The following is a 22304-nucleotide window of genomic DNA, read 5'->3' as shown; positions in this document are numbered from 1 at the left end:
GTAAGCTTAGCTTTTCAAAGTATTTTGTGACTGGGAAAGGAAGGGACCTCGCTTTGTTAATCATAGTTGTCAAGTTTGTTTGTTAAAGATATTATATCGTAATTCTCTGTGCTGTACACTTATCTGAAGCACACAATTTTAGCCCATGAATGAAAAGAAAAACCCCACTCAACTGCGGGATCAAACAAAACACAAAAAATACTTGTGAGTCACTATGGTTTGGTACACTGTCTCTGTCTCTTTAGTCTTGTCTGGTCAGAACATGTATTCACATCTTATAACAAGATGTGGTTTGGTTTATGTGTGTGCTTATGGGTGATTGTATCTTCGTAAAAAAAAAAATACATTTGGTGGCACTTTGCATATCCTCTCTTGTCAACAGTATTCTGGTGAGCTAAGCTGACCCACTGTGGACACACCATACCTTGACTACATACCTTTTTTAAATGTTTAGCTATGTTGACAGCAGCTCAGCTTTCTTACACATTGACAGGTTTATTGGTTTTCATCAGCATAACTCTTCACTTATCAGCAGCTTCTGAAAATTACTTTATTCACAATGGAATCTTTAAAACAACTATTCAACAGTTATGGGGCGACTGTGGCGCAGGAAGGTAGAGCAGGTGTCCACCAATCTTACAGTTGTTGGTTCAATCCCCGGCTCCTCCGGTCACATGTCGAAGTGTCTTTGAGCAAGACCCTGAACCCCAACTTAGTTGCTCCTGGTGAGTGTTGGCCAGCTGCATAGCAGCTCCCCCATCGGTGTGTGAGTTTGTGTGAGGTAGAAAAGCTCTATATAAGTGCAGACCAGGCCAAATTGTAAGTTTAAACAGGCCAAATGTTTACAAAAAACGGGTTTTATTATGAGTTTTGGGTCTCTGATAGTTAACTTTGTCCTATGTGTATGCTAATTTGTTAGCATTAGCAATATTTGTCTTAAGAGGCCAGAACTGTTTAGGATAAAAGTTATTTTATTGTTATTTCTAGTATAGTGACAGTACCCATGTGTCTTAACCTGAGTAAGTGTAAGGATGCATACAAGTAGACAGATTATCACCTCCTGCCACAGCATGATATTGTCCACTGCAAGCCACCTTACTCCCCCTGCTGAGATCCAGCTTCAAATAGGTTATTATAAAACCGCAAGACATGTGCAAGAGAAAATCTACCCTAAAGCAGAACTTCAGTTCAGCTGTAGTTCAACTGCAGAAAGTAATTGGCATTGTATTGTATTTTAATCATAGGATAAAATCTTTCAGTGATTTTATTTATTTTTTTAATATATTTTTTAAAATACCAATTGTGTACCCAGAGCTTTAACTTTTGCAACATTTGACACAGGTTTTATGCAATCTTTTTCAGCAACAACTGTGGACAGAGGTATTATGTTTTTTAATCGTGTCCACTTAAGCATAGAAAAAATGAACTTATTAGATTTCGGTGATGAAAGTAAGTGTCACCGTTACTTTTTTCTGTTCTCGTGACACCTCGAGGGGATTTTGCTATCCCTTCCTTTGACAATTCCCTAATAACTAAGTATTGATCTTGTGTGGGAATAGCTATTTCTGTTTTGGGGTGGATTCTCTTTTATGGCAGCAAAAAGATCTGCTCTGCTCCTGCCATCTCCATAATTCCTTAACAACCTCCAGATTCCTCGTGTTGCATTTGGAAGTATTAAAATGCAACAAGAGCAGTCAGGTGTCCCACCACTCGGTGGTGAGCAGTACAAAGGGAAACTCACCTGTTCATAGACACTTTTAGCTAATAAAAAAAAAAGAAAGTTGATCAACTCCTCTTATAAACACTGGTGGACAGATAGGATGAAAGTAAAGTGACTGCTGGAGGCTATTTTTGTGTTCAGGCTGGATACCTCCTGTGATATGACTTTAATCCTATCTGTACCTGCAGTTTTAACCTCACCTGTCCCTTCACTGTTGCACTATGTTCATGAGGCACAGTTAAGATGTGATCAGTAGACTTATACATTAGTGTTAGTTTTATTTAATTGAAGCACTTTGTGGCAGGATTTATACCACAGTGTAAACTGGTGAATACAGTCTGTATTTGCCATGTGATAATCAATCCCTGTCAGCCTATAGAGTAGTTCAAGGCACAGGTGAAGTTGGAGTTTAGTTCTGTTTTCCTGCCGTTTGCTATATTTTGTTGCTGACTGAGTGAAGACAACTGGCCATTAAACCAAAAATTTCAGATTGCCTTTATAAGTAGAAAGTGAAATTATTATTACCCATACTGTTTGGCTATTGTTTACTTTTCATCTATCTAATAATGAAGCAGAATAATTTTCAGTGCTGATACATTTTTGTTTCAAGTTGCTGATATAACTTTTCCCCACACCTCCAGCTTTTGATCTGTCCTCCTGTGACTCGGTTCTTTTTTGGCCGACGAGAGCCCTTCTACAAGCTGCTGATCCAGGGAGATTCAGCAGGCAGACTGTCCCTGTGGAGCGTCCCAGACACCTCGCCTCTGCAGCCGCTGTCAGCCCCTGTTGGTGAGGACAGTTCAGGTTACCTTGATTTCTCCAGAGGGATAAGTCACCACTGTGTTTGTCCTTGTGAAGTAATACCACAGTTCCCTGGCATTTGAAAAGTGATGTTGCAAAATACATTTACCCTAACAAATGTGACAAAAAATAGTTCCACGATACTATTCCTTTTAATAAAAACATTAGTATATAATAATAATAATAATGATCAAAAAACATTTTTATATTCTTAAGTTCTTGTTTTGTTTAGGCTGATATCAAAAATAAATCACTTTCCTCTCCCTTTTCTCTCTCCAGAGCTGCAGGTGTCATCCACCATCAGTCTTCAAGAGGCGTTTGATAAGTTGGCCCCTGTCTCTGCAGGGATCATTGACCAGCTCAGTGTCTTATCTGGAAAAAGCGAACCCATCAAGGTTTGAACTTGCACAACATAAGACACAAGACGGTTAAACCTTGTACAAAATGAAGTCTTTGAAGAATGATTCTAAATTTGTTCTTTCAGTCATTTAAAACAAACAAAAAAAAAAGCTCTAGAATTAAATGTCATGTCAACTGGACTTTTGGACTATTTTCTTAGTTAGAAACTTTTCACCACTTATCAAAGCAGCTTTTTCAGTGTGTCTTTATAAATGCTGTTTTTCTTAACTTTCATTGGGTTAATGTCTTTCCACAATAAGAAATTGTGATAGTTTATTTGAAATGTAATTAGTGCCACTATATTTTTCTTGTGTGTGGTTTCTTCCCCACAGGTGACAGCTAGCGTATACATCCCCTCTCAGGGTCGACTGGTGTGTGGCAGAGAAGACGGCAGCATCATTCTGGTTCCTGCCACTCAGACTGCTATTGTCCAGCTGCTGCAGGGGGAGCACATGCTGCGGAGAGGTGAGGGAGGGACATTCACAAGGAAGTGACAAATTTCCAGGGTTAAGATATTGGAGGGTTTATTATCATTGACAAGGCTGTAAAAGTCAAACCATAAACAGCAGTAACCATTTGATATGTAACCAAAGATTCTCAGGGCCAGGAGGAGCTGCCCAGTTGTGTACAGGTTGTCTGTGCATTTAGTCCGTCTTTCGTCTCTTCAAGTAATCCCAGATTGTCCTCATAATGGTGAGATTAGGGTTCTGAGGTGGCCCAAACTACTGTTGCAGGAGTTTTAGTTTGTTAGTGTGATGCAGATCAATGAAGTGCCTTGCATATTTACACTGTACACTTACAGTGATATCATATAACAATCTCTGTTGTTTTCCAAATGCAATTAAAATCACATTAGCCAGACCCTTGGCTGATAGATGTTTTGGTTTGAGACAACTTCAAAGCTCTGCAACACAGATAATGTAATCCAGTTCATTCCAGCAGTTCATTGCTGGTTTAACTGTCTGTATGGGGATTGTTTAAAAAAACTCCTAAAAAAAATCACCTAAATTATCTAATGGCAGAAGGGTGTCCCTGTTGTTGACACCACTTGTTTAATTCTATCCTTTATTCCCTTTATACTTTATTCATTTTAGTCCTTTTCTTCATTCTGAGTGTTTTCTGTCCTCGCCTGCAGGTTGGCCGCCCCATCGTACCCTGCGAGGTCACCGGAACAAGGTTACATGCGTCCTGTATCCATACCAAATCTCCCCCCGCTATGACCAGCGCTCGCTGGTTTCTGGGGGAGTGGACTTCTCTGTCATTGTCTGGGACATTTTTACCGGAGAGATGAAGCACATCTTTTGTGTCCATGGAGGAGAGATCACCCAGCTCATTGTTCCTCCTGAAAACTGCAGTGTAAGACAAATGAGGAAGCATGGTATTTTTTATGATTTCTCATCTCCCTCCTGCATCCTCTTTTCTTTCACGGTTTCTTATGTGCAGCTTGTTGTCTACAGAAAATCAGTGGAGTGTTTTGTTGCTGACAATAGATTTAAATGTTACAGGGCTGGTGTCATTGCTGTCACTCTTAAAATAACTTCACTGACATTATGCTTTGGTCAAATGTTAGAAACAGACACAACACAAACCAAACTAAGACACCTAAGGACTCTTTGTTTGTGATGTTTAAATGACATTAAGATCTAATGGTCAGAACTGTGTTGTTGCCACGGATATGATTAATGCTGTTGTGCTATTGGAGTTGGGACTACAATGACTGACCTATCACACACATGCTTTAATTAAGGCATTGGATCCCTCAAAAAAATCAATTGGAACATTAATTTCTATGTTTTGAAAATATTACTAAACTAGCATGATGATTCACACTGAGCCTTTTTGTTACTGCCGGTTCAAATGTTACACTGGTGTTGATATACCAGTATCACCAGTATCTTGATAAGGCAAACAGCTCTTGCTGAATTCTCAGTTGTCAAATTATGTTTCTTGAAGGAAAAAAAAACAAAACAGCTGTGACTTAATGATTCATGACTTAATCAAAAATTGTAACCTTAAAGCTGCAATAAGTATTTGTTGCATTTGCTATTTTGTCTCCCTTAACCTGTTTAAAATACCAGTCACAGTTTAGGCCTGAGGATTACATGTGCTTATGTTTATAAGCTGAATCTCTGACTAAACTGGTAAAAAATTGCCAGAAGACAAAAAATTATATTAAATGAGATGATGGAGTAATATTACAGGAATATCTACAGATATGACTTTGCATAGTTACTTGTATGCATATTTATTGTCACATCAGAGCTTTCTACAACAAGCTTGTTCGAAGTAATGTGCGTGCTAACCACAAAGAGAACTCTGTGACATCCTAACAACGTACATGTTCATGTATGTGGTCACCTTTCTACTTTCTTACTGGACACAGCACTCTCCAGTGTCGCTTCTCATTCACCCATTCACAAACCAATATATGCCCAAGCCACGGGTCAGACACACTGTGGGCAACTTGAAGTTCAGTGAGTTGCCCTGCCAAACTTAAGTTACAGCAACCAATGCACAAGCACGTATTATCACTTCCAATTACCTGTGAATAATTTAGGAAGTTACACCTCAGTGTTTAGCCAGCATCTAACCCTGGAATCGCCATATGATGAAAAACTAAAACTTTACTAACGCGTACATAGGTTCAACACATTGATAGTAAAAACAGCTGAACTTATTACTAATCTAACAGTAAGAATGCTGGCACAGCATTAGGTTTGCATCCTTCAATCCCCGTTCAGCTCTTGCCAATGAGTAAAAGCCAGTCTAGTGTTTTGCTGGTTTCAAATCTCTAATCATCACTTACTTCACAGTTGCCTGCTTAGATCTATTTCCTGCCTCTTTCTTGCTGAACCCCATACTAAGAACACAGAGGTAACTTCTTACGTGATGCTGTAAAACATGAAGTAGCTTTTGTGAGAGGTTTCCAGAATGGGAATTCAATGTTCCATAGTGCAGAAACAGAGGATGTTGGCACACAGTGAAAGATATCCCATATGCCTAATAATAAGTCAGTGTATGATCAAAATTTTGCTGTTTTAATAAAAGTGTTCCATGTGGGGCAGTAAGAAGGGCAAAAACAAAACTTGAGGAAAAACACTGCTGGAGAAGTCTTTGCTTTTGAATAAATCATCACAACACTGTAGACTAATCAGGGATATGCTGCATAAAGTTACAGAAAGCTTTCTTAATTCACATGGCAATGCAATGGAAACAATAATATTCAAATGAACTTAAAAGTGATGTGGTAATATATTTTAACATTTCACCCAGTGGGCTTTTCCCCCCCATTTTGTCTACCTTCAGAAAAGCTACATATGTCATGTTCTCTTATACACCTCAGCCACAATATTAATAGCACCTGTTTTCTTTTTTATGTTGTGGCAGACAGGGCTCAGCATAGAAAAATGTAATGATTGACAGGTGTGCTCTTACACTTCCATTGTGTCCAGCAGTTGTTTGGATTATCATCCTTTTCTTCCGTGTTTCCTTTGCAGACTCGGGTGCAGCACTGCATCTGCTCAGTGGCCAGTGACCACTCTGTTGGCCTGCTCAGTCTCAGGGAGAGGAAGTGCATTATGCTGGCTTCACGACACCTCTTCCCCATCCAGGTCATCAAGTGGCGTCCAGCAGATGACTACTTGGTGGTGGGATGCTCTGATGGCTCTGTCTACGTCTGGCAGATGGATACAGGTACTTGCTGACTAGTAGTAGTAGTAGTAGTAGTAGTAGTAGTAGCAAGTGGGCTCTCTACTTTGAACTGTGTAAATGCAGATCATGCAAAAGATGCTTGACTCAATTACATTCCCATTAATGAATATAAAGTTGGTTTAGTCATGGGTTCCTTAATAGCTTTCTTCTTCTCGCCTTCCTTTTAGCTGTTCCCTTTCAGGGGTCATCACAGCCAATCATGTGCCTCCATCTATCCCTGTCCTCTGCATCCTCTTCACTCACACCAACTAATGTCATGTCCTCTCTCACTACATCCATAAATCTCCTCTTTGGTCTTCCTCTAGACCTCCTGCCTGGCAGCTCCAACCTCAGCATCCTTCTACCGATATATTCACAGTTTCTCCTCTGAACATGTCCAAAGCACCTCAGTCTCTTTAGCTAGACTCTCTTCAGTTCTCTCAGTGTCCTACTTCTTCTTAGCTAACCTCTCTCTCTGTATACACTCCTGAACTTCCTCGTTCCACCACCAAGTCTCCTTGTCCACTTTCCTCTTTCCAGATGACACACAGAGTACCCTCCTACCTGTCTCCCTGATCAAATTAGCTGTAGTGGTCTGGGAGCACCTCCTGACCACCCAGAGTCTGTCTCAGCTCCTCCCTGAAAACTACACAACATTCTTCCTTTTTCAACTTCCACCACGTCGTTCTGCCTTTGTCCTCTTCATCTTCCTCACCACCAGCATCATTTTACACACCACCATCCTGTGTTGGCTGGCTACCCTCTCTCCTACCAATACTTTGCAGTTACTGATCTCTTTCAGATTACAACATCTACATAAGATGTTGTCCACCTGAGTGCTTCTACCTCCGCTCTTGTATGTCACCCTATGTTCCTGCCTCTTCTGGAATACAGTGTTCACTACAGCCATTTCCATCCTCTTTGCAAAGTCCACCACCTTCTGCGTTTCTGTCCTTAAGACCATTTCCACCTCTAGAACATTCCTCACAAACTCCTCTTTCAGGATGATTCCTACTCAATTTCTCTTACTCTCTGACTCATGGTAGAACAACTTGAACCCTGCTACCTTTCCACCTGGTCTTTTGGACACAGTTTATCCACCTTCCTTCTCTGCATCATGGCAATCATCTCTCTAGCCTTCCCTGTCATAGTCCCAACATTCAAAGTCCTTACTGTCAGTCATAGATTCTTGGCTTTCCTCTTCTCTCTCTGCCTACAAACACGCCTTCCTCCTCTCCTTCTTCAACCAACAGTAGCCCAATTTTTTTTCCGCATGTTTAATTTGGCATGTGTTTTACGTCAGATGCCCTTCCTGACACAACCCTCTTCATTTATCCAGACTTGGGACTGGCAGAAGAAGACACTGGCTTGTGTCCCCTTGTGTTTGCATTTGGGTTCCTTAATAGCCTTAACAAATTTGTAATTAAACGTACTGATGGCCCGTCAGTGTGCAGTAGTCTGGACAGTGCACTATGCCCAGTCTTGCTAGGCTAAGTTAACCATGTCCTGACTCAATCACTGTACTTAACATACAGACAATATTAATAAGAGAAACTTTTCATCTCACTCTCAGAAAAAAAGTGGCTATGTTATAATTTAAACTGTTGGAATACCACTACTCCTCTATACCCTCTGCCCACTGTTTAGTTATAAACATAACCAAAAAATGCGGTAAACATGTATGTGGCACACCATAGAGGTAACATTAGCTTTAGTGATGACCATCCACTGGAAAAGACCAGGGGTGGGTGGGTGTTTGTGCATGTGTATGTGTGTGTGTGTGTGTGTGTTAGAATCCAAAATGAACTGTAGTGCTGGAAGATTGCAGGGTAGCTAAGTGTGAAATTAAGGAAGGTGTGTGTGTGTACTCAGGCGTTGGACATGTAATAAGGCCATGGCTCACAGGCCCTTCATCACACACACACACACACACACACACACACACACACACACACACACACACACACACACACACACACACACACACACACACACACACACACACACACACACACACACAGCCTCAGGTATAATGGTGCCATTTCTCCTCTCATTCAATACCAGAGCCAATACTGATGTCAGCTCGTTCAGTGGCTAATGATGTCTCTCTAAAGCTTTCTCTTTCTCTGTAAAGGCAGAGAATTGTTGCAGTCAGAGAGGGAGAAGACTCTATCTGTGACCTGAATTATATTCAAGAGACAATAGATGATGATACAGAGCACTGGGACAAGCTGAGTGGGAGATGGTGTGAAAGTGAGAGATTGGAAGATTGATATAAATAGGAGAGTGCAAGGACAAGGACGCAAAGAAACTGAGAGCAAGTCTGGCATAGAAATGAAGGGAGAGTGAAAAAGCACAGACAGAGGCTGAGATAAAACTATTTTTCCAATACTCTGTTTACCTTGGTACTGTGCAATGTGCTGCTGAATATATAGATGCATAGACCAATACAGCCATACAGTATGTTATAGCTCATGATCCAGGACCATCTTAGAAGATGTTTGGATGTAGATTTTGCTATGCCAGTGACAGTGTTTCCTGTCCTTTCCACTGGATGCCATTGCAAAACATTAGAACCACTTCTGAACATAATGCACAAGAGCTGTTGATGAGTGATGACATCGTCTCATCATTATGCAGTCTTATTCCTGTGAGCCCCCTAGTACAAAGTCCAGTTTGTGTTTAGGATGCCTGACTCACTGATTTGTGTTCATACAAGTTGCTCCATCATGTAACTCTCCAGTTAAGTTCAGACTTGCAGTGCTTGTATGAAAACAGCTGAGAAACAGTCCTGGTGATTTCAGACTTGTTCTTTAGGCCAGTGTGGATTAAAGTTTTGGTTCCTTCTCATCATTTTTGGTGTGAGTTATGCCTGTATCTATTGTGCACTTTAGGTTGGCTAACATGTTTGTGGTTCCAGGAGCTTTGGACCGATGTGTGATGGGAATAACAGCGGTGGAAATCCTGAATGCCTGCGATGAGTTGGCTCCGGCCACTGTGGACGCACTAAGTCACTCAGCTGTGAACCTGAAGCAGGCGATGACTCGCCGCAGTCTGGCAGCTCTGAAGAACATGGCCCAGCACAAACTGCAAACACTTGCCACCAACCTACTGGCTGCAGACAATGCTGACAAGGTACTACATTGTATATCAGAACAAATTTTGATTTGTTAGAGCAGTTGTCCATGAACTGCAGGCTTAGTGGTTTGATTTCCAGTTGTCCAGTTGTGACAGTTTGACATGTCAAGACACTAAACCTAGCTTTGGCAATTAAAGATCATAATCATCACTTTGTGTTATCTTTGTCACCCTTAAGAAAATTAAAAAAACACACATGGGGTTGCAAGTGCAACATGTCTTTCTGTGTGGCATTTTTAATATACGATTTTGCCCATGGGTTCAGTTAACATTGATGATGCATGATCACATCACTAAAAGTTGCCAGAGAGAGTCCATACGACTTCATGTTTAAACCTTTTAGTTCATGTAGCAAATAAAATTATAAACTGATGGCATAACCAATTACTAAAACCGCAGTCTTAATAATATTTCTCTTTTGTCAAATGTTGTAACTCTGTAGAGTTTTAATTAATTAAGATTTCATCAAGTTCAGCTGTCTCACGTTTTCCTCCATATACCACTTTTCACTGGCTTTAGAAATATTTATTAATTGAAAAGTGGCCACACAATACATTTTCTACACAGACATACACACACAGACTAGTCATCTCGGTCAGATAAGGTGGCTCTATCCACAGACTAATTAAAACGCAGCTGGGGATGAGACAAAGGTCATCACTACAGCCACTGTGTTTTTGAGAGAAACCACTGATGTCTCCCAGGGAAGGATAAACTATGTTAAATGTCAAAATGGTAAAAAAAAAAATTTTTTTTTGAATGTATTCTTTCAGTATCTCTCGGCTTGACTTTACAGTGAGCAGCTTTAGAGTTTTAACGAACAATTAACTTTAGAAACATAAACTTTTAAAATTCAGCAGGAACTGCTGCAGAATTTGATTCTATTTTGCTGCTCACTATTGTCAAGCACAATTTAAAGCCTTGTTCTACAAAATTGCTATACAAATAAAGCATTGTTGTAACCAGATAAATAGATTTTAGGTTAAATCTTTTTTAAATTTTTTTATTTTATTTAATTTTTTGCCAGAGTGCATCTCTGTCTGCTTTAGCTTTACAGCATTGGCACCAGCTCATTTTTTATTCTTGAAGATCAGGGATTTCAGGCACTGTCTTACTGTTTGACAGACAACAACGTTTCTCCTTCATTTATATCTTTGGCACTTAAAAAGCAGCACGATGTATGTCTCTAGTGTGACAGAGAGACGCAATGATCCCTAACATCGCAATTGATCTACGGTAGATTCATTAATGTAAATAGTTCTTAGTGAAGTAGTAGTAGTAGTAGTAGTGAAAAGGTCCTCTTTATTGAAATGATGTTCAGAAATAATCCAGAGCCATTAAAGTTGTGGCTGCGTTTGTATTTCCAGCCAAAAATAATTTATTGTTTCTTCTGTAAAATCACATTAGTATTTATGGAGCAAAAGTAAAAATTTGTTTACAACACAGGAAACAGAAATATATGTGCTGGCGTCTCGTTAGGTGATGAAATATCCTCAATCAGTAGTAAGGTCTAGTGGGAAACTATGCTGTTATAGAATTGGTACTTCTAACGCGTTTACGTCAGACAGCCATTGGATAGCCTGAAGCTTAGTCCAAATTTGAGTTTGACTGGATGATTCGATTAATCTATAGCTAAATGTTTCCAGTAATTCTGAATTCACTGTGAATTTTCACTAATTGTGCAGGTTTATAGAGCTTTTAAACCCCTTTTAGCTCATTGTTGCACTGTAGAGGCACTGTATAATTTAGCCTCGGCCCTATAGTTTCCCAAAGCAGCAGACATCTGTTTTCAACAAGCAATCTCTGATAAACGTTGATGCTGGGCTGGTGGATAGGCTGCCTGCCCAGCATCAAAGGGCAGACAGAAACAGACTACCTATAGAAAAGCATGGAATATGTGGCTGCTAGAGAGCTAAATATTTCCTTTCAGCCCATCCACCAAAAACAACAGAAATAGGAAATATTCAAGCTAAAATTACTCAGACGAGTGAATCAGAAGTTCACTCGTCCGATTCCGATGATCTGATTGGTCCTGACGGAGTAAATGCAGAAAACAAGTTCTATGAATAATTTAGCATTTGGAGAGCGCTTAGTTCTTCTGCTGGTACAGTTTTCCCTTTTACAGTTTTACTCATTACAAATTCATTTTGATCAGCATCCCTTCTCTTCCTCTTTATTTTGTACTATCTTTTCTTTTTCCTCCCACCAGATAACCTTTGTGTTATTTCTTTTCCCCTTGTGTACGTGTGGGATTTATTGTGGGCGTCTCCGTAGTTTTTTCCTGCCTTAATTGCCCATAATCACGGCCGTTTTCTGAAAAGGCTAACACACAACAGCTGTAATCTTTTCTTGCTTATCCATCAGAAATACATCACTGTTGTGCTTTCTGCCCCCTACCTCTGTCATTTCTGTCTCATATCTACTCAAATTATGGGTCAAAACCACACACTATCCCTGATGTGTGTGAAACTGGGTAATCCCCCACTGCGTAATAACAGATAATGACCATGAAATGTCAGACTAGCAACCTAAGCATTACACCCAGCAAGCTGCAAACCATTATCTGTGTGTGTTTATGGCTGATGTTTGTTTGTTCACATCTCTGTTTGTGTGAGGAAGTCAATGTGTAACTTTTAGTTTGCAATGTCACACATTGACTGGCAATTTTGCTGAACCTGCCAATTTGTGATTGTGTCATGAAAGCTGAAAAGGTAAACAGAGAACTGGAAAGTATTTGTTCAGCAACAGACAATGCAGATAGTCGGGTTGAGCGGAAGACTATGTTTGAAGAGACTAATATAATAATAATCAATAATAAAAGACACAAAGATAGAAATTTGTTCTTGATATAACTAAAATAAAAAACATATAATTAACATATCGTTTCATACACAAAACACATTGCAACTGAGAATAATTCAGTGGTAGTGCCTTTAAAAAGGCAGGCAGTTTAAAATGCTTATCAAGTAGAGGATTGAAATCAATTAAACATTAGTTAATATAACTTTTAAGAAACTGAAATATAAGTATGTAGAATGGGGTTTGAGTAATCTTGACTAGACCATCGGCATTTGTTCCTGTTGTGACTGGGAGTAAAACCAGCTAAAAAGGATATTAAACCCCAGTAATGACAACTATTGTTGTCAATAGTTGGAGCAATTTTAGTCAATTTCTTCTTACAGAACAGCTTCAACAGCTTTAACTGAATATACTTCAGAAATTATTTAGTAACATTTTCTAGCCTGGTGAGCATAAACAACTCTTCTTCTAAGGTCTACAGAAATATTTTTAGTTTGAGCCATGACACATTACTGCAAAGCTGTGTTGTCAAGATCAAGCTTTATTATTAAAGGCCCATATTTCTCCCAGATTATCAACGGACTGTCATCCCATTGATTCAAACATCTGGCTCTGATTTTCCCTTTAAATAAACTAATAATGCTAGTGGATGACATACTTTTGCTACACAGAAATATTTAAAATTTGATAATTTTCCACCATTAAGTGTCTTGTGGCTGTGCATGTGTTAGACTTGTGTGTGTGTGTGTGTGCGTGCTTTGGACTCCAGTGTTGTTTGCCAGAAGGCCCCCGCAGCCTTTGGACAAACTGTCCAGGAGCTATAGGACACTGTTTGTATCGCTGAGAAACAAAATCGACATGTCAGCTTTTCTTAAGCAACACTGACATCAAAAAATGGTCAGAAGGAATAAGAATTTATAATAACTTCTCTCTGTGTGTTTATGAAGCCACAGATAATGCTTCTATATCATACTAATCACAAAAACCTTCCAAATGCCTGTGGCTTTATTGTTGTCTGTGTGTATGTATGCAATTTGGCTGTTTGCCTTTAGATGGCAGTGTTAATCCACCAAAAGATCACACACAATGTCCGAGCACACTTACACTTTTAGACAGGGATGTAGGGTCTTTTGCCCAATTAAAATATTGGATCCCCAAGAGTTCTAACATGCTTAGACTATGTTCACAGGGGTCAGGTCACAGTTTTTATTGGTTAAATTTCAGCAAGCTGTGCACATGCACATTTCTGTTGGCAATCTTTGTGTCAAAGATTTGAACCACTTCTTGACTAAATGAATAAGCACCCTGTGTAGGAGAGAAGCCGGTGGTATCGTAGCCGCATTGTGGAAATCAAGAGCACATGCATTTACACACACGCTTGTGCTTTTGTAACATGAACAAACATACTTGGCCTCATTTACACACAAGAACACACACATACAGCAAAATAGAGGAACGGCATTACAGCTTTGCCAGGAAAGCCTTCCCTGAGGACTTGCATGCATGTGTATATGTGCATGTGCGTGTGTCCCACCTGCAGGTGTATTATGCGTCTTGGTCAGTCAGAAGTCTCCAAGACCTAATTATTGTTCGCCTTCTCTCTCACAGTTTGACACAGTTCAGTTCAGTTTGCTTTTATTGGTGTGAAAGGTTAAAAACAGTCTTTCCAGACCCAACAAAATATCAATCGATTAAACACAGACAATAATAGATAAAATAACACATACAATTTGTAGTATCTAATGTAGTATTTATTTATTTTTTATAATTTTATCTTGATAGCAGTAATACAATCTCTCATCTGAGAGCTAGATTTTTCAGTTTTTAAATGAAACGGAGATTAAAGCTTTGCCCTTTTTCCTCTTTCTTTCCTCACTTCCTCCCTCTTTTATTCACTCCATCCTCCTCTTCTCATTCCCCCTGTTTCCCCCCCCCCCCAACAGGGTAACACTTGTCTGATTCCAGTTATCAGGTCATTAACATGTAAACAAGTAGCACTTTTTGTGTACAGCACAATGCAGGTGTCTCTGCTAATATGATTAGAATTGAGTAACGTGTTAGGGAGAAGGTGTGTGTGTGTGTGTGTGTGTGTGTGTGTTTAAAGGCAGAGACGCGCAATGCCTACATCAAAGAACTAGCAGGGACAAAAGCTGACTGTTTCGTTATTTTAAGTCACCTTCATCACATTTTGCTGCCAAGAAAGTTCTGACCCTTCAAGGCATGGACTTCACCAGACCTCTGAATGTATGCTCTGTATTTGGCACCAAGCTGTCATTAGAAGATCCCTGAAGTCCTTTGGGTTGCAAGGTGGGGGCTCCATGGATCAAACTTGTTTTTCCAGCACATCCCACAGATGCTGGATTGGATTGAGATTTGGAGGCCAAGTAAATACCTCAAACTCTTGTTTTTCAAACAATTCTTAAAAAGTGTTTCCAGCATGACTGAGTGCATTATCCTCCTGAAAAAAGGCCACTGCCAGTAGAGAATACTATTTCCATAAAGAGGTATGAATGGTCAGCAACGATGTTTAGGAAGGTGGTATGTGTCAAAGTAACATCCACGTGGACCCGTCAAGCCATACAATGTAAAAGAAAATGTGATTCATCGGACCAGGCCTCCTTCTTATATTGCTTCTTGGTCCTGCTCAGCATGGGCACCCTGACCAATCAGTGGCTAAATAGTCTCATAAGCAACAAGCTCTAGTGCACTGTGTCCTGACACCTTTCTGTTGGAACCAGCATTACATTTTTCAGCAATTTGAGCTACAGTAGCTCTTCTGCTGGATCAGACTACACAGACCAGCCATAACTCCCCACATGCGTCCGTAAATCTTTGCCGGCACTGGCCCATGACACAATGACACTGGTTGACAGGTTTTCTTTCTTTTGGCTGCTTTTTGTAGTTTCTGACCGCTGCAGACCGAAAACATCTTACAAGAGCCACATTTTTGGAGCTGCTCTGATCGACTCAGCTGACAGTATTTGGCTCTTGTCAAAGTCCCTTAATCCCTTTAGTTCAGTATCCCTTTACTGATACTGAACTTGCATCTTTTAGTTCTAGTTTGAGTAGTACATGTAACTGAATGCCATAAAACTTCCCTCTGACTTCTTTATATTAAATATTATATTATCATCATTCAATATCATCATTATATCATTATATTAATATATTATATCTCATCTAGCTGAAAAACACCTCCAGATGACATCACTTGGAGGAACCTTCAATTCAGATTGTGTCATCACATTGCTCTTACTATAAAGTTTGTAATCACGGTCAACATTTTTTTTTTTTTAAACTCCTTTTCAGCTAAAAGCAGAGAAATATTTTAGTATTGGGAAGTCGGAGGAAAATTTTTAAAGCATTAATGTACATTTACACTCTAAACTAAAGCCATTGAAAGCAAGTAAAAAATTGTTAAAGTTGCCCTTTTAAATCCTTACAATTGCTCCTGATTTTTTTTTTTCAAGTTACCACGCCCTCCTGGAATTGGGTGACCATGTCCAGCACTCATTTTATCGTTAACATAAGACTTATAAAACTTCAACAGTCCTTCAAAAGTCCCAGTCCAGTTAGTGTCTTTCAAGTTAGACCGTATTTAAAACAAATTTCCCTGTACATTATTTGTATCATGAGTTGTGAACCAAGTTTACTTTGAAGCGAATTTGTCTCATCTGCCCAGATCTGTCCAGTACTACCTCAGACTGATCCAGGATCATTGAGCAGTTGGGGTTTGAAACCTTGCTCAAGGGCACCCCAGTAGTGTTGTTAAGGGAGGAGACAGCCACTCAATCTTCCCCTACCAGAGACCTCTGGGTTTGGTGTGGAAAGAAGTCTAGAAATGTCAGTCTTGTAGTTCAAACTTTGGCCTAAATAGGCATGACTTCACCAATAGGCCTAGTATTATTTATACCAATTACTAGAAATATATTGCATAAACTCAACTATGTGGACATTTGGTTTGGAAATTAAATATGCTTGACTGGTTTGGGTCATGCTTAGACACCACACTCATAGGTTTAGGTTGGAATTCTTTTTTTTTTTTTTTTTTTTTCTCTCATTTGGATTATTCCATAAGTCTGGTGCTCAGATGTGCTCTGGCTTGCACTACCTGAGCTTTGGGGGTTCAGTTTCAGGGCCACTTCAACCTGACCACTGCAGCATGGGGCACAATCTGCTGACCTTCCGATGGTTGAATGGTGGCAATTCTACCAACAAGCTATTACCTCCCTGTTTTGGGTGGGATTCTAGTTTTCCTTTTTTCACGGGGACTAAACACACTTTGCACCCAAATAATTTTGATTTGCTAACATTTACAATTGTTTTCATTATTCTAAATGTTCTGTCCCTCTTTTTCAGGGCAATCTGCCAAAATACTCCCATAATGCTTTAGTAGTCCAGGCGATGAAGACTAACATGACAGACCCTGACATGCATGTACTGTTCTTCGATGTGGAGGCAGTGATCATCCAGCTGCTGACAGAGGAAGCCCAGAGACCCAACCCCATGCTGGTATCTCCAGAGACTCTGCAGAAGAGCCAGGCAGGGGCTGACAAAGGGGGGTCCTTCCTGGCCAACAAGATCTTCAGACAGGTCAGCAAAAAAACAATTAATCATATTCCTAAACAATTTAAATCTGATTGTTTCAAATTGGTTCATTAATGTTATAAGGCTTTATCATGTCATTGTCCCTCGTTTTTTACCCTCTATTATCTTACTCTTAGCTTATTTTTCTAATATTTTACTTGTTTTTTTTTTTTTTTTGAATTCAAATGTCTCTCAAAATTAGGTAAAGGAGACAATGAAGGAGACCATCAAGGAGCACCTGCTGGATGAGGATGAGGAGGAGGAGGAGGAGATGAGGAGGCGTGAGGAGAAGTGCAAGTCTCTGAGTCTGCTGGAGTACAACCTAACAATGGACACAGCCAAACTCTTCATGTCCTGCCTGCACGCCTGGGGCCTCAACGAACAGCTGGATGCCATCTGTCTGGAACGACTGGGCATGCTCAGACCACACTGCCCCATCTCCTTTGGCTTGATCTCCAGAGGAGGCCACATGTCCCTCATGCTGCCCACCTTCAAGGTACTTGTCTGCTGTAACCTGTGTACTAGCTGTATACAGTTTGTAAATTTGTTTTACCTTCGAACGACAATCTTAAAATGTCATCATTTACTTTAAAAAAATGTAGCAACAACTTAATATAATTGAGAAGGTTTTATGTGGTAAAAGTTTGAGTAAAACGTAAAAAGTTATTTCAATTCACTCAAAAATAATGTCACAACTATACTGTGAAAAGACACAGCTAATAAATAAAAAAAAAAACTTGCTTTCTGCTCTTTCTTGCACTTGCATGTCATGAAATGTAACTGCTCTGATGTTTTCTCCTTGACTTAGATTTATGCTGCCTCCCTTGTAAGTTGCTTAGGATAAAAGTGTCTGCGAAATGATTAAATGTAATTGTAAGTGTAGTAATATATTCTTTTTTTTAAGTTAACATACAGGAGATAACCTTTTTAATAGACATTTATTTGCTCAGCTCAGAGTTTGATATATGGGACCATAGTTCTGACAGAAAATTATTATGAAGCTTTGCAATTCTATTACCAGCCTAGCACAGCCCAGTTCTAGATGTTTCTGTTACACGTTATCTTGTACCTGAGCTTTTTCCTGCAGGCAAGATCCAGTGTGGATCAACGTGCTCTGGCTTATCTAACGTCCATGTGTCGTGATTTAGGAGAAGGTGGAAGTTAATTAAAACTAAAGTGTGTCCGTGGAGTGAAATTAAATCATTAAAGTTGTGCGTCTTAGGTTTTCTACTCAATATAAATGGACGATAGTCTTTCAACCAATAATGGGTAAAACGCAATTGTTCAAATTTCATGATTTAAATGTATATTCAGAAAAGCTGCACTCTCGTCATTTTGTAAAATTTTTCTCAAGTTATTTATTAAAAAAATACTTTGCCCTAATATCGGTTTTTGCAGTGTGCATCACTGCAAGCCTCATAAGCCCATTTTTGTGGTAAAAATGTACCTGTTAAAACCTACACTAGTATTACTTGGGTCATGGGGAAGTATGAAAGAGCTACAATTTATCTTTTTTGTTTGCTTCCGTAACCTAGGAGTCCTTGCTGCATCAGTTGTCCCTGGCGACAGGACGGAAGCTGACTCTGACTGACATCGTTGGGAAGGGCACGTATGGCGTGTCGAGGGCTGTCACCACCCAGCACCTCCTGTCCATCATCTCACTGGCCAACACTCTAATGGGCATGACCAATGCTACATTTGTTGGGGAGCACATGAAGAAAGCACCGGCTAGGTAAGACACACACAGAGTTATTCCTCTTAAAGTTAAAATGACAACCCCCATACCAAAAAAGTTGGGATGATATGTAAAACGTAACATTTCCTGGAAAATATAAGCTCCATTTGAAATTGATCTTCCCAGCTTTTTTGGAATTAGGGCTGTAAATTGGTAGTTTCACTTAGTAGGAAAAGTCTTCAAAAATGTCCCTTTCTCTCAGGAGTTGGCGGAGACATAACCAGAGACCCTCTGGGAGTTTTACTAGATGTAGAATGAGGAGTGTAAACTTAATATTTCAAAAGTAGGAATGGGATGATATTGTTTTTTTTTATTTATAGATATATGATGGGGTTTACGATTTAATATCTGAAACTGCTTTCATTAAAACAATTCAAAATTTCACTGCTAAAATATTTTATCTTTTGAAAGCTCCTGGCATTTGAAAACATGTCGAAAAAAGCAAATTATGCAGCGGCTATAGCTCATTTGTAAAGAAGTTGTCCACGAACCAAAGGGTCAGTGGGTTGACTCCCAGTCCCTAGTACATAAATGTCAAATAAAGAGTCTTAGGTTTAGACCTTTAAAGCGGATGAAATGTATTGTATGTGGGAAGTATGAGACTATGAGACTGTATTAATCAATAAAGTCAGTCCAGACAAAAACAGAGAGCCAGATTTAAAAATGGAATGATCATGGATGTCGTGGTCATTTCTACTGTTTGATGAAGCATTAGCCCAGGATCTGTAGTCACCAGGCAGACAAACACATTTATGATCTGTCATCAGTAGCTCCACGTAAAAAAAAAATCAACCCAAACAAGCTGGAGCAGAAATTGAATTCAAAGCACAGAATCAGACTTTGTTCACATGTACAGTGATAAAGCAGAAGCTGTTCTGCTACTGCCAAGTGTGTGTTTGTGTCTCTTTGTGTTTATGTTTTCGTGTGTGTGTGAGAGAGAGAGAGAGAAGCTGATTGCTTAGTCTGTCTGAGCTCTTATTTTGATGTGAAAGATTTAACATGGAGGTCGAGGTGCTGCTGTAAGACCAACTCATCATTTCATCATTTCAGCAACCCTGCATAGAGTACGCCTGCAGGGAGGTGAGCAAAGAAGAGTCAGAGGGAAAAACACACCGACATGAAGCATAGGGAGAAGGGGGGGGGTTCACCTATTTTCCATCAGAGCTGAGGTGTCGTCAAGTATCAAACCAGCCTCAAGTCAATTCCCAAGTCAACACAGACTAGTGGTGAGCCTGTAGTTCTGGTGAAGTTTTGGGTTGAGCAGGTTTATTTATATATTTTCTGAATCATTAACCACTGACTGACACACCAACAATGTCACAAATTGTTTTTGTGAGCTATTTTATGTTAATGTATGTTTTATGAGCTGTTTGTAAGTAATGTTACATAACAAGTTAAATACATGTAATCTATAATCAAGAAAGTGAGGATCGTGGCATCAGTCTTTCTTCTGCTTTGTTATACATTTTGGGTACTAAACTTAGTACTTCCTACTGGCCCTGAACTCTGTCACAGCATATTTTCATAGTGAGGGATTCCTCCGTTTTGCATTACTGTGCCCAGTTTCTTTGAAAATGAATGGCAGTTTTCGCCGATCAAGGGGATATGTTGCTGGTAGTGGGATTGCACCATTATCCCCAAGTCCTGAGTAGAGGCTGAAGTCTTCTCAAAACAACTATCAGATCAAGTCTCAGGTCCTTGACAGCAAGGTCACATCCAAATCTCATGTGTTTGATGTCTCTAAAAGCAAGTAAGTTTGCTGACAATCAGTTGGCTCAATTTCTCAGGACAATAGCATTTGACAGTAGCCCCAGGCAACCAGCCAAAGCTGAGTTTAAAGCAAAGAAGCCCTGAAAACAACATGGTATCTCTTACTGTTAGCATGGTGTGTTCTTGCAACCTATTTTCAATACGTCGGGCTTAAAACAAGGTAGAATAAAGGCAAACAGTTCGGGATGTGGTAGCTAGAGGAACAGTACAAGGAAGGACATTGCTCTGCTGAAACAAGTTTTCCGAGTTGCTTATTAGGAAAGAAGTCTGTTGATGTACCTAGATTACAGATGATTGTGCAGATACTGTTCAGATGGAAGCTGACAATTTCTTCATAAAACTCAAACAAGGATCTTCTCTCTCTGACCATCTCCACACTCCAAACCTGCAGTTGTGAATATTTGAAAGTGTTTCGGTTTTTGACTTTTTTATGTTGCCCATCTTACTTTAATGACACTGGAAAAGCTTCCTCCCTAGGAGAGGAGAGCTAGAGTTTGGCATGAAGCACTCCTGAACTTTTAGTGTTTTAGTTATTCATCACAGCAACAGCAGCAGTAGTTCCTCCACCAGCTCTGGCCTGGGGCTTGACTTGTTATCATCGAAAGTTGGCCTGGTTGAAGTACTATTTCTTTTTCTCCTCCATTACATTTACACAAGCTGTACTGAATGTTTACAAAGCAGGTGGAGACAGTTTTAGAATACAATTTATGTCAGGTGCAAATGGATTAATGGTAATTGTTCCCCAACTTAGTTGCTCCCGGTGAGTGTTGGCCAGCTGCATAGGAGCTCCCCCATTGGTGTATGAGTGTGTGTGTGTGATTGTGAGTGTGAATAGGTGAATGAGAAGCAGTGTAAAGCACTTTGAGTGCCAATAGGTACAAAAACTCTATATAAGTGCAGAACATTTACCATTTACATAAAGATGACATCAAAGAACTGGTGTGAACATTGTGCCATGTCATGTTGCTTTCAACTGGGCCAAAATTGAGCTTGTGAACACAGCAATGGTTACAGGCAACTGCCAAATAATATGAACGTTCTACTTCTGGATGAAGGAGATAACTCTTTATACCAGCAGGTGGTGGTAGTATGCATACATCAAACAAAGTGGGAAAATGGAGGACCTACTTACAACTCTGAATATGTAAATCATAAATATCTCAATCTTGTACAGGGATGGCCTCCTCTGAATCATGGTGATTGCTTATTTATTGGAAGTTTTTTTCGTTTCACATGACAAAGTTAAAATATTCCCCTATTGGAATGTTCAGATAAGGTCAACATGAAAAACAAGAACGACCTTCTGTGTTTGCCTTCTTGATTCTATAGTTGGCTTGGTTTCATCACTTCCATGTCTTGTGAACTTTGCTCATTCAAACATACAATTAGAGTGATCACTCTCACTTATGCCAGTAGGTTGGGATACGTTGCAAAAGTAGAGCAAGTGATGCTCGTGAATTCCCCAATATTGATGATGTCAAAGGCTTAACTCTGACTACTGAAGCCACATCATTTATGTAGTTTTACTCAGAATTAGCCCTGTGGTCTTCTTAATTTTTTGGGAGTCTTCTACAGATCTTTTACATTATTTCTAGGATTACAGTCCTATCTTAAAGTGATCTATGAGGACTAATAGGAACAGAAGAGCGGTTTTCAGTGTGTTTC

General features: G+C 39.7%; 1 protein-coding gene across 5 annotated transcripts in view; it reads left to right on the top strand.

Moving 5' to 3' along the window:
- The window catches only part of LOC137103549 (WD repeat-containing protein 7), a 99946-nt gene that overhangs the window by 13033 nt on the left and 64609 nt on the right, over positions 1 to 22304 (top strand). For all 5 annotated transcript variants that reach the window (XM_067484010.1, XM_067484009.1, XM_067484011.1 and 2 more), the window contains 9 exons: positions 2362 to 2509; positions 2801 to 2916; positions 3253 to 3385; positions 4056 to 4276; positions 6418 to 6613; positions 9531 to 9745; positions 16907 to 17140; positions 17337 to 17630; positions 18670 to 18866. In XM_067484010.1, coding sequence (XP_067340111.1) covers positions 2362 to 2509; positions 2801 to 2916; positions 3253 to 3385; positions 4056 to 4276; positions 6418 to 6613; positions 9531 to 9745; positions 16907 to 17140; positions 17337 to 17630; positions 18670 to 18866 — 1754 coding nt within the window. The remainder of the gene's footprint in view (positions 1 to 2361; positions 2510 to 2800; positions 2917 to 3252; positions 3386 to 4055; positions 4277 to 6417; positions 6614 to 9530; positions 9746 to 16906; positions 17141 to 17336; positions 17631 to 18669; positions 18867 to 22304) is intronic.

This window comes from Channa argus, chromosome 18 (assembly GCF_033026475.1).
Source record: "Channa argus isolate prfri chromosome 18, Channa argus male v1.0, whole genome shotgun sequence".
Lineage (NCBI taxonomy): Eukaryota > Metazoa > Chordata > Actinopteri > Anabantiformes > Channidae > Channa > Channa argus.
The sequence above is the reverse complement of the archived record's forward strand: the minus strand, read 5'-3'. Positions and strand labels throughout refer to the sequence as shown.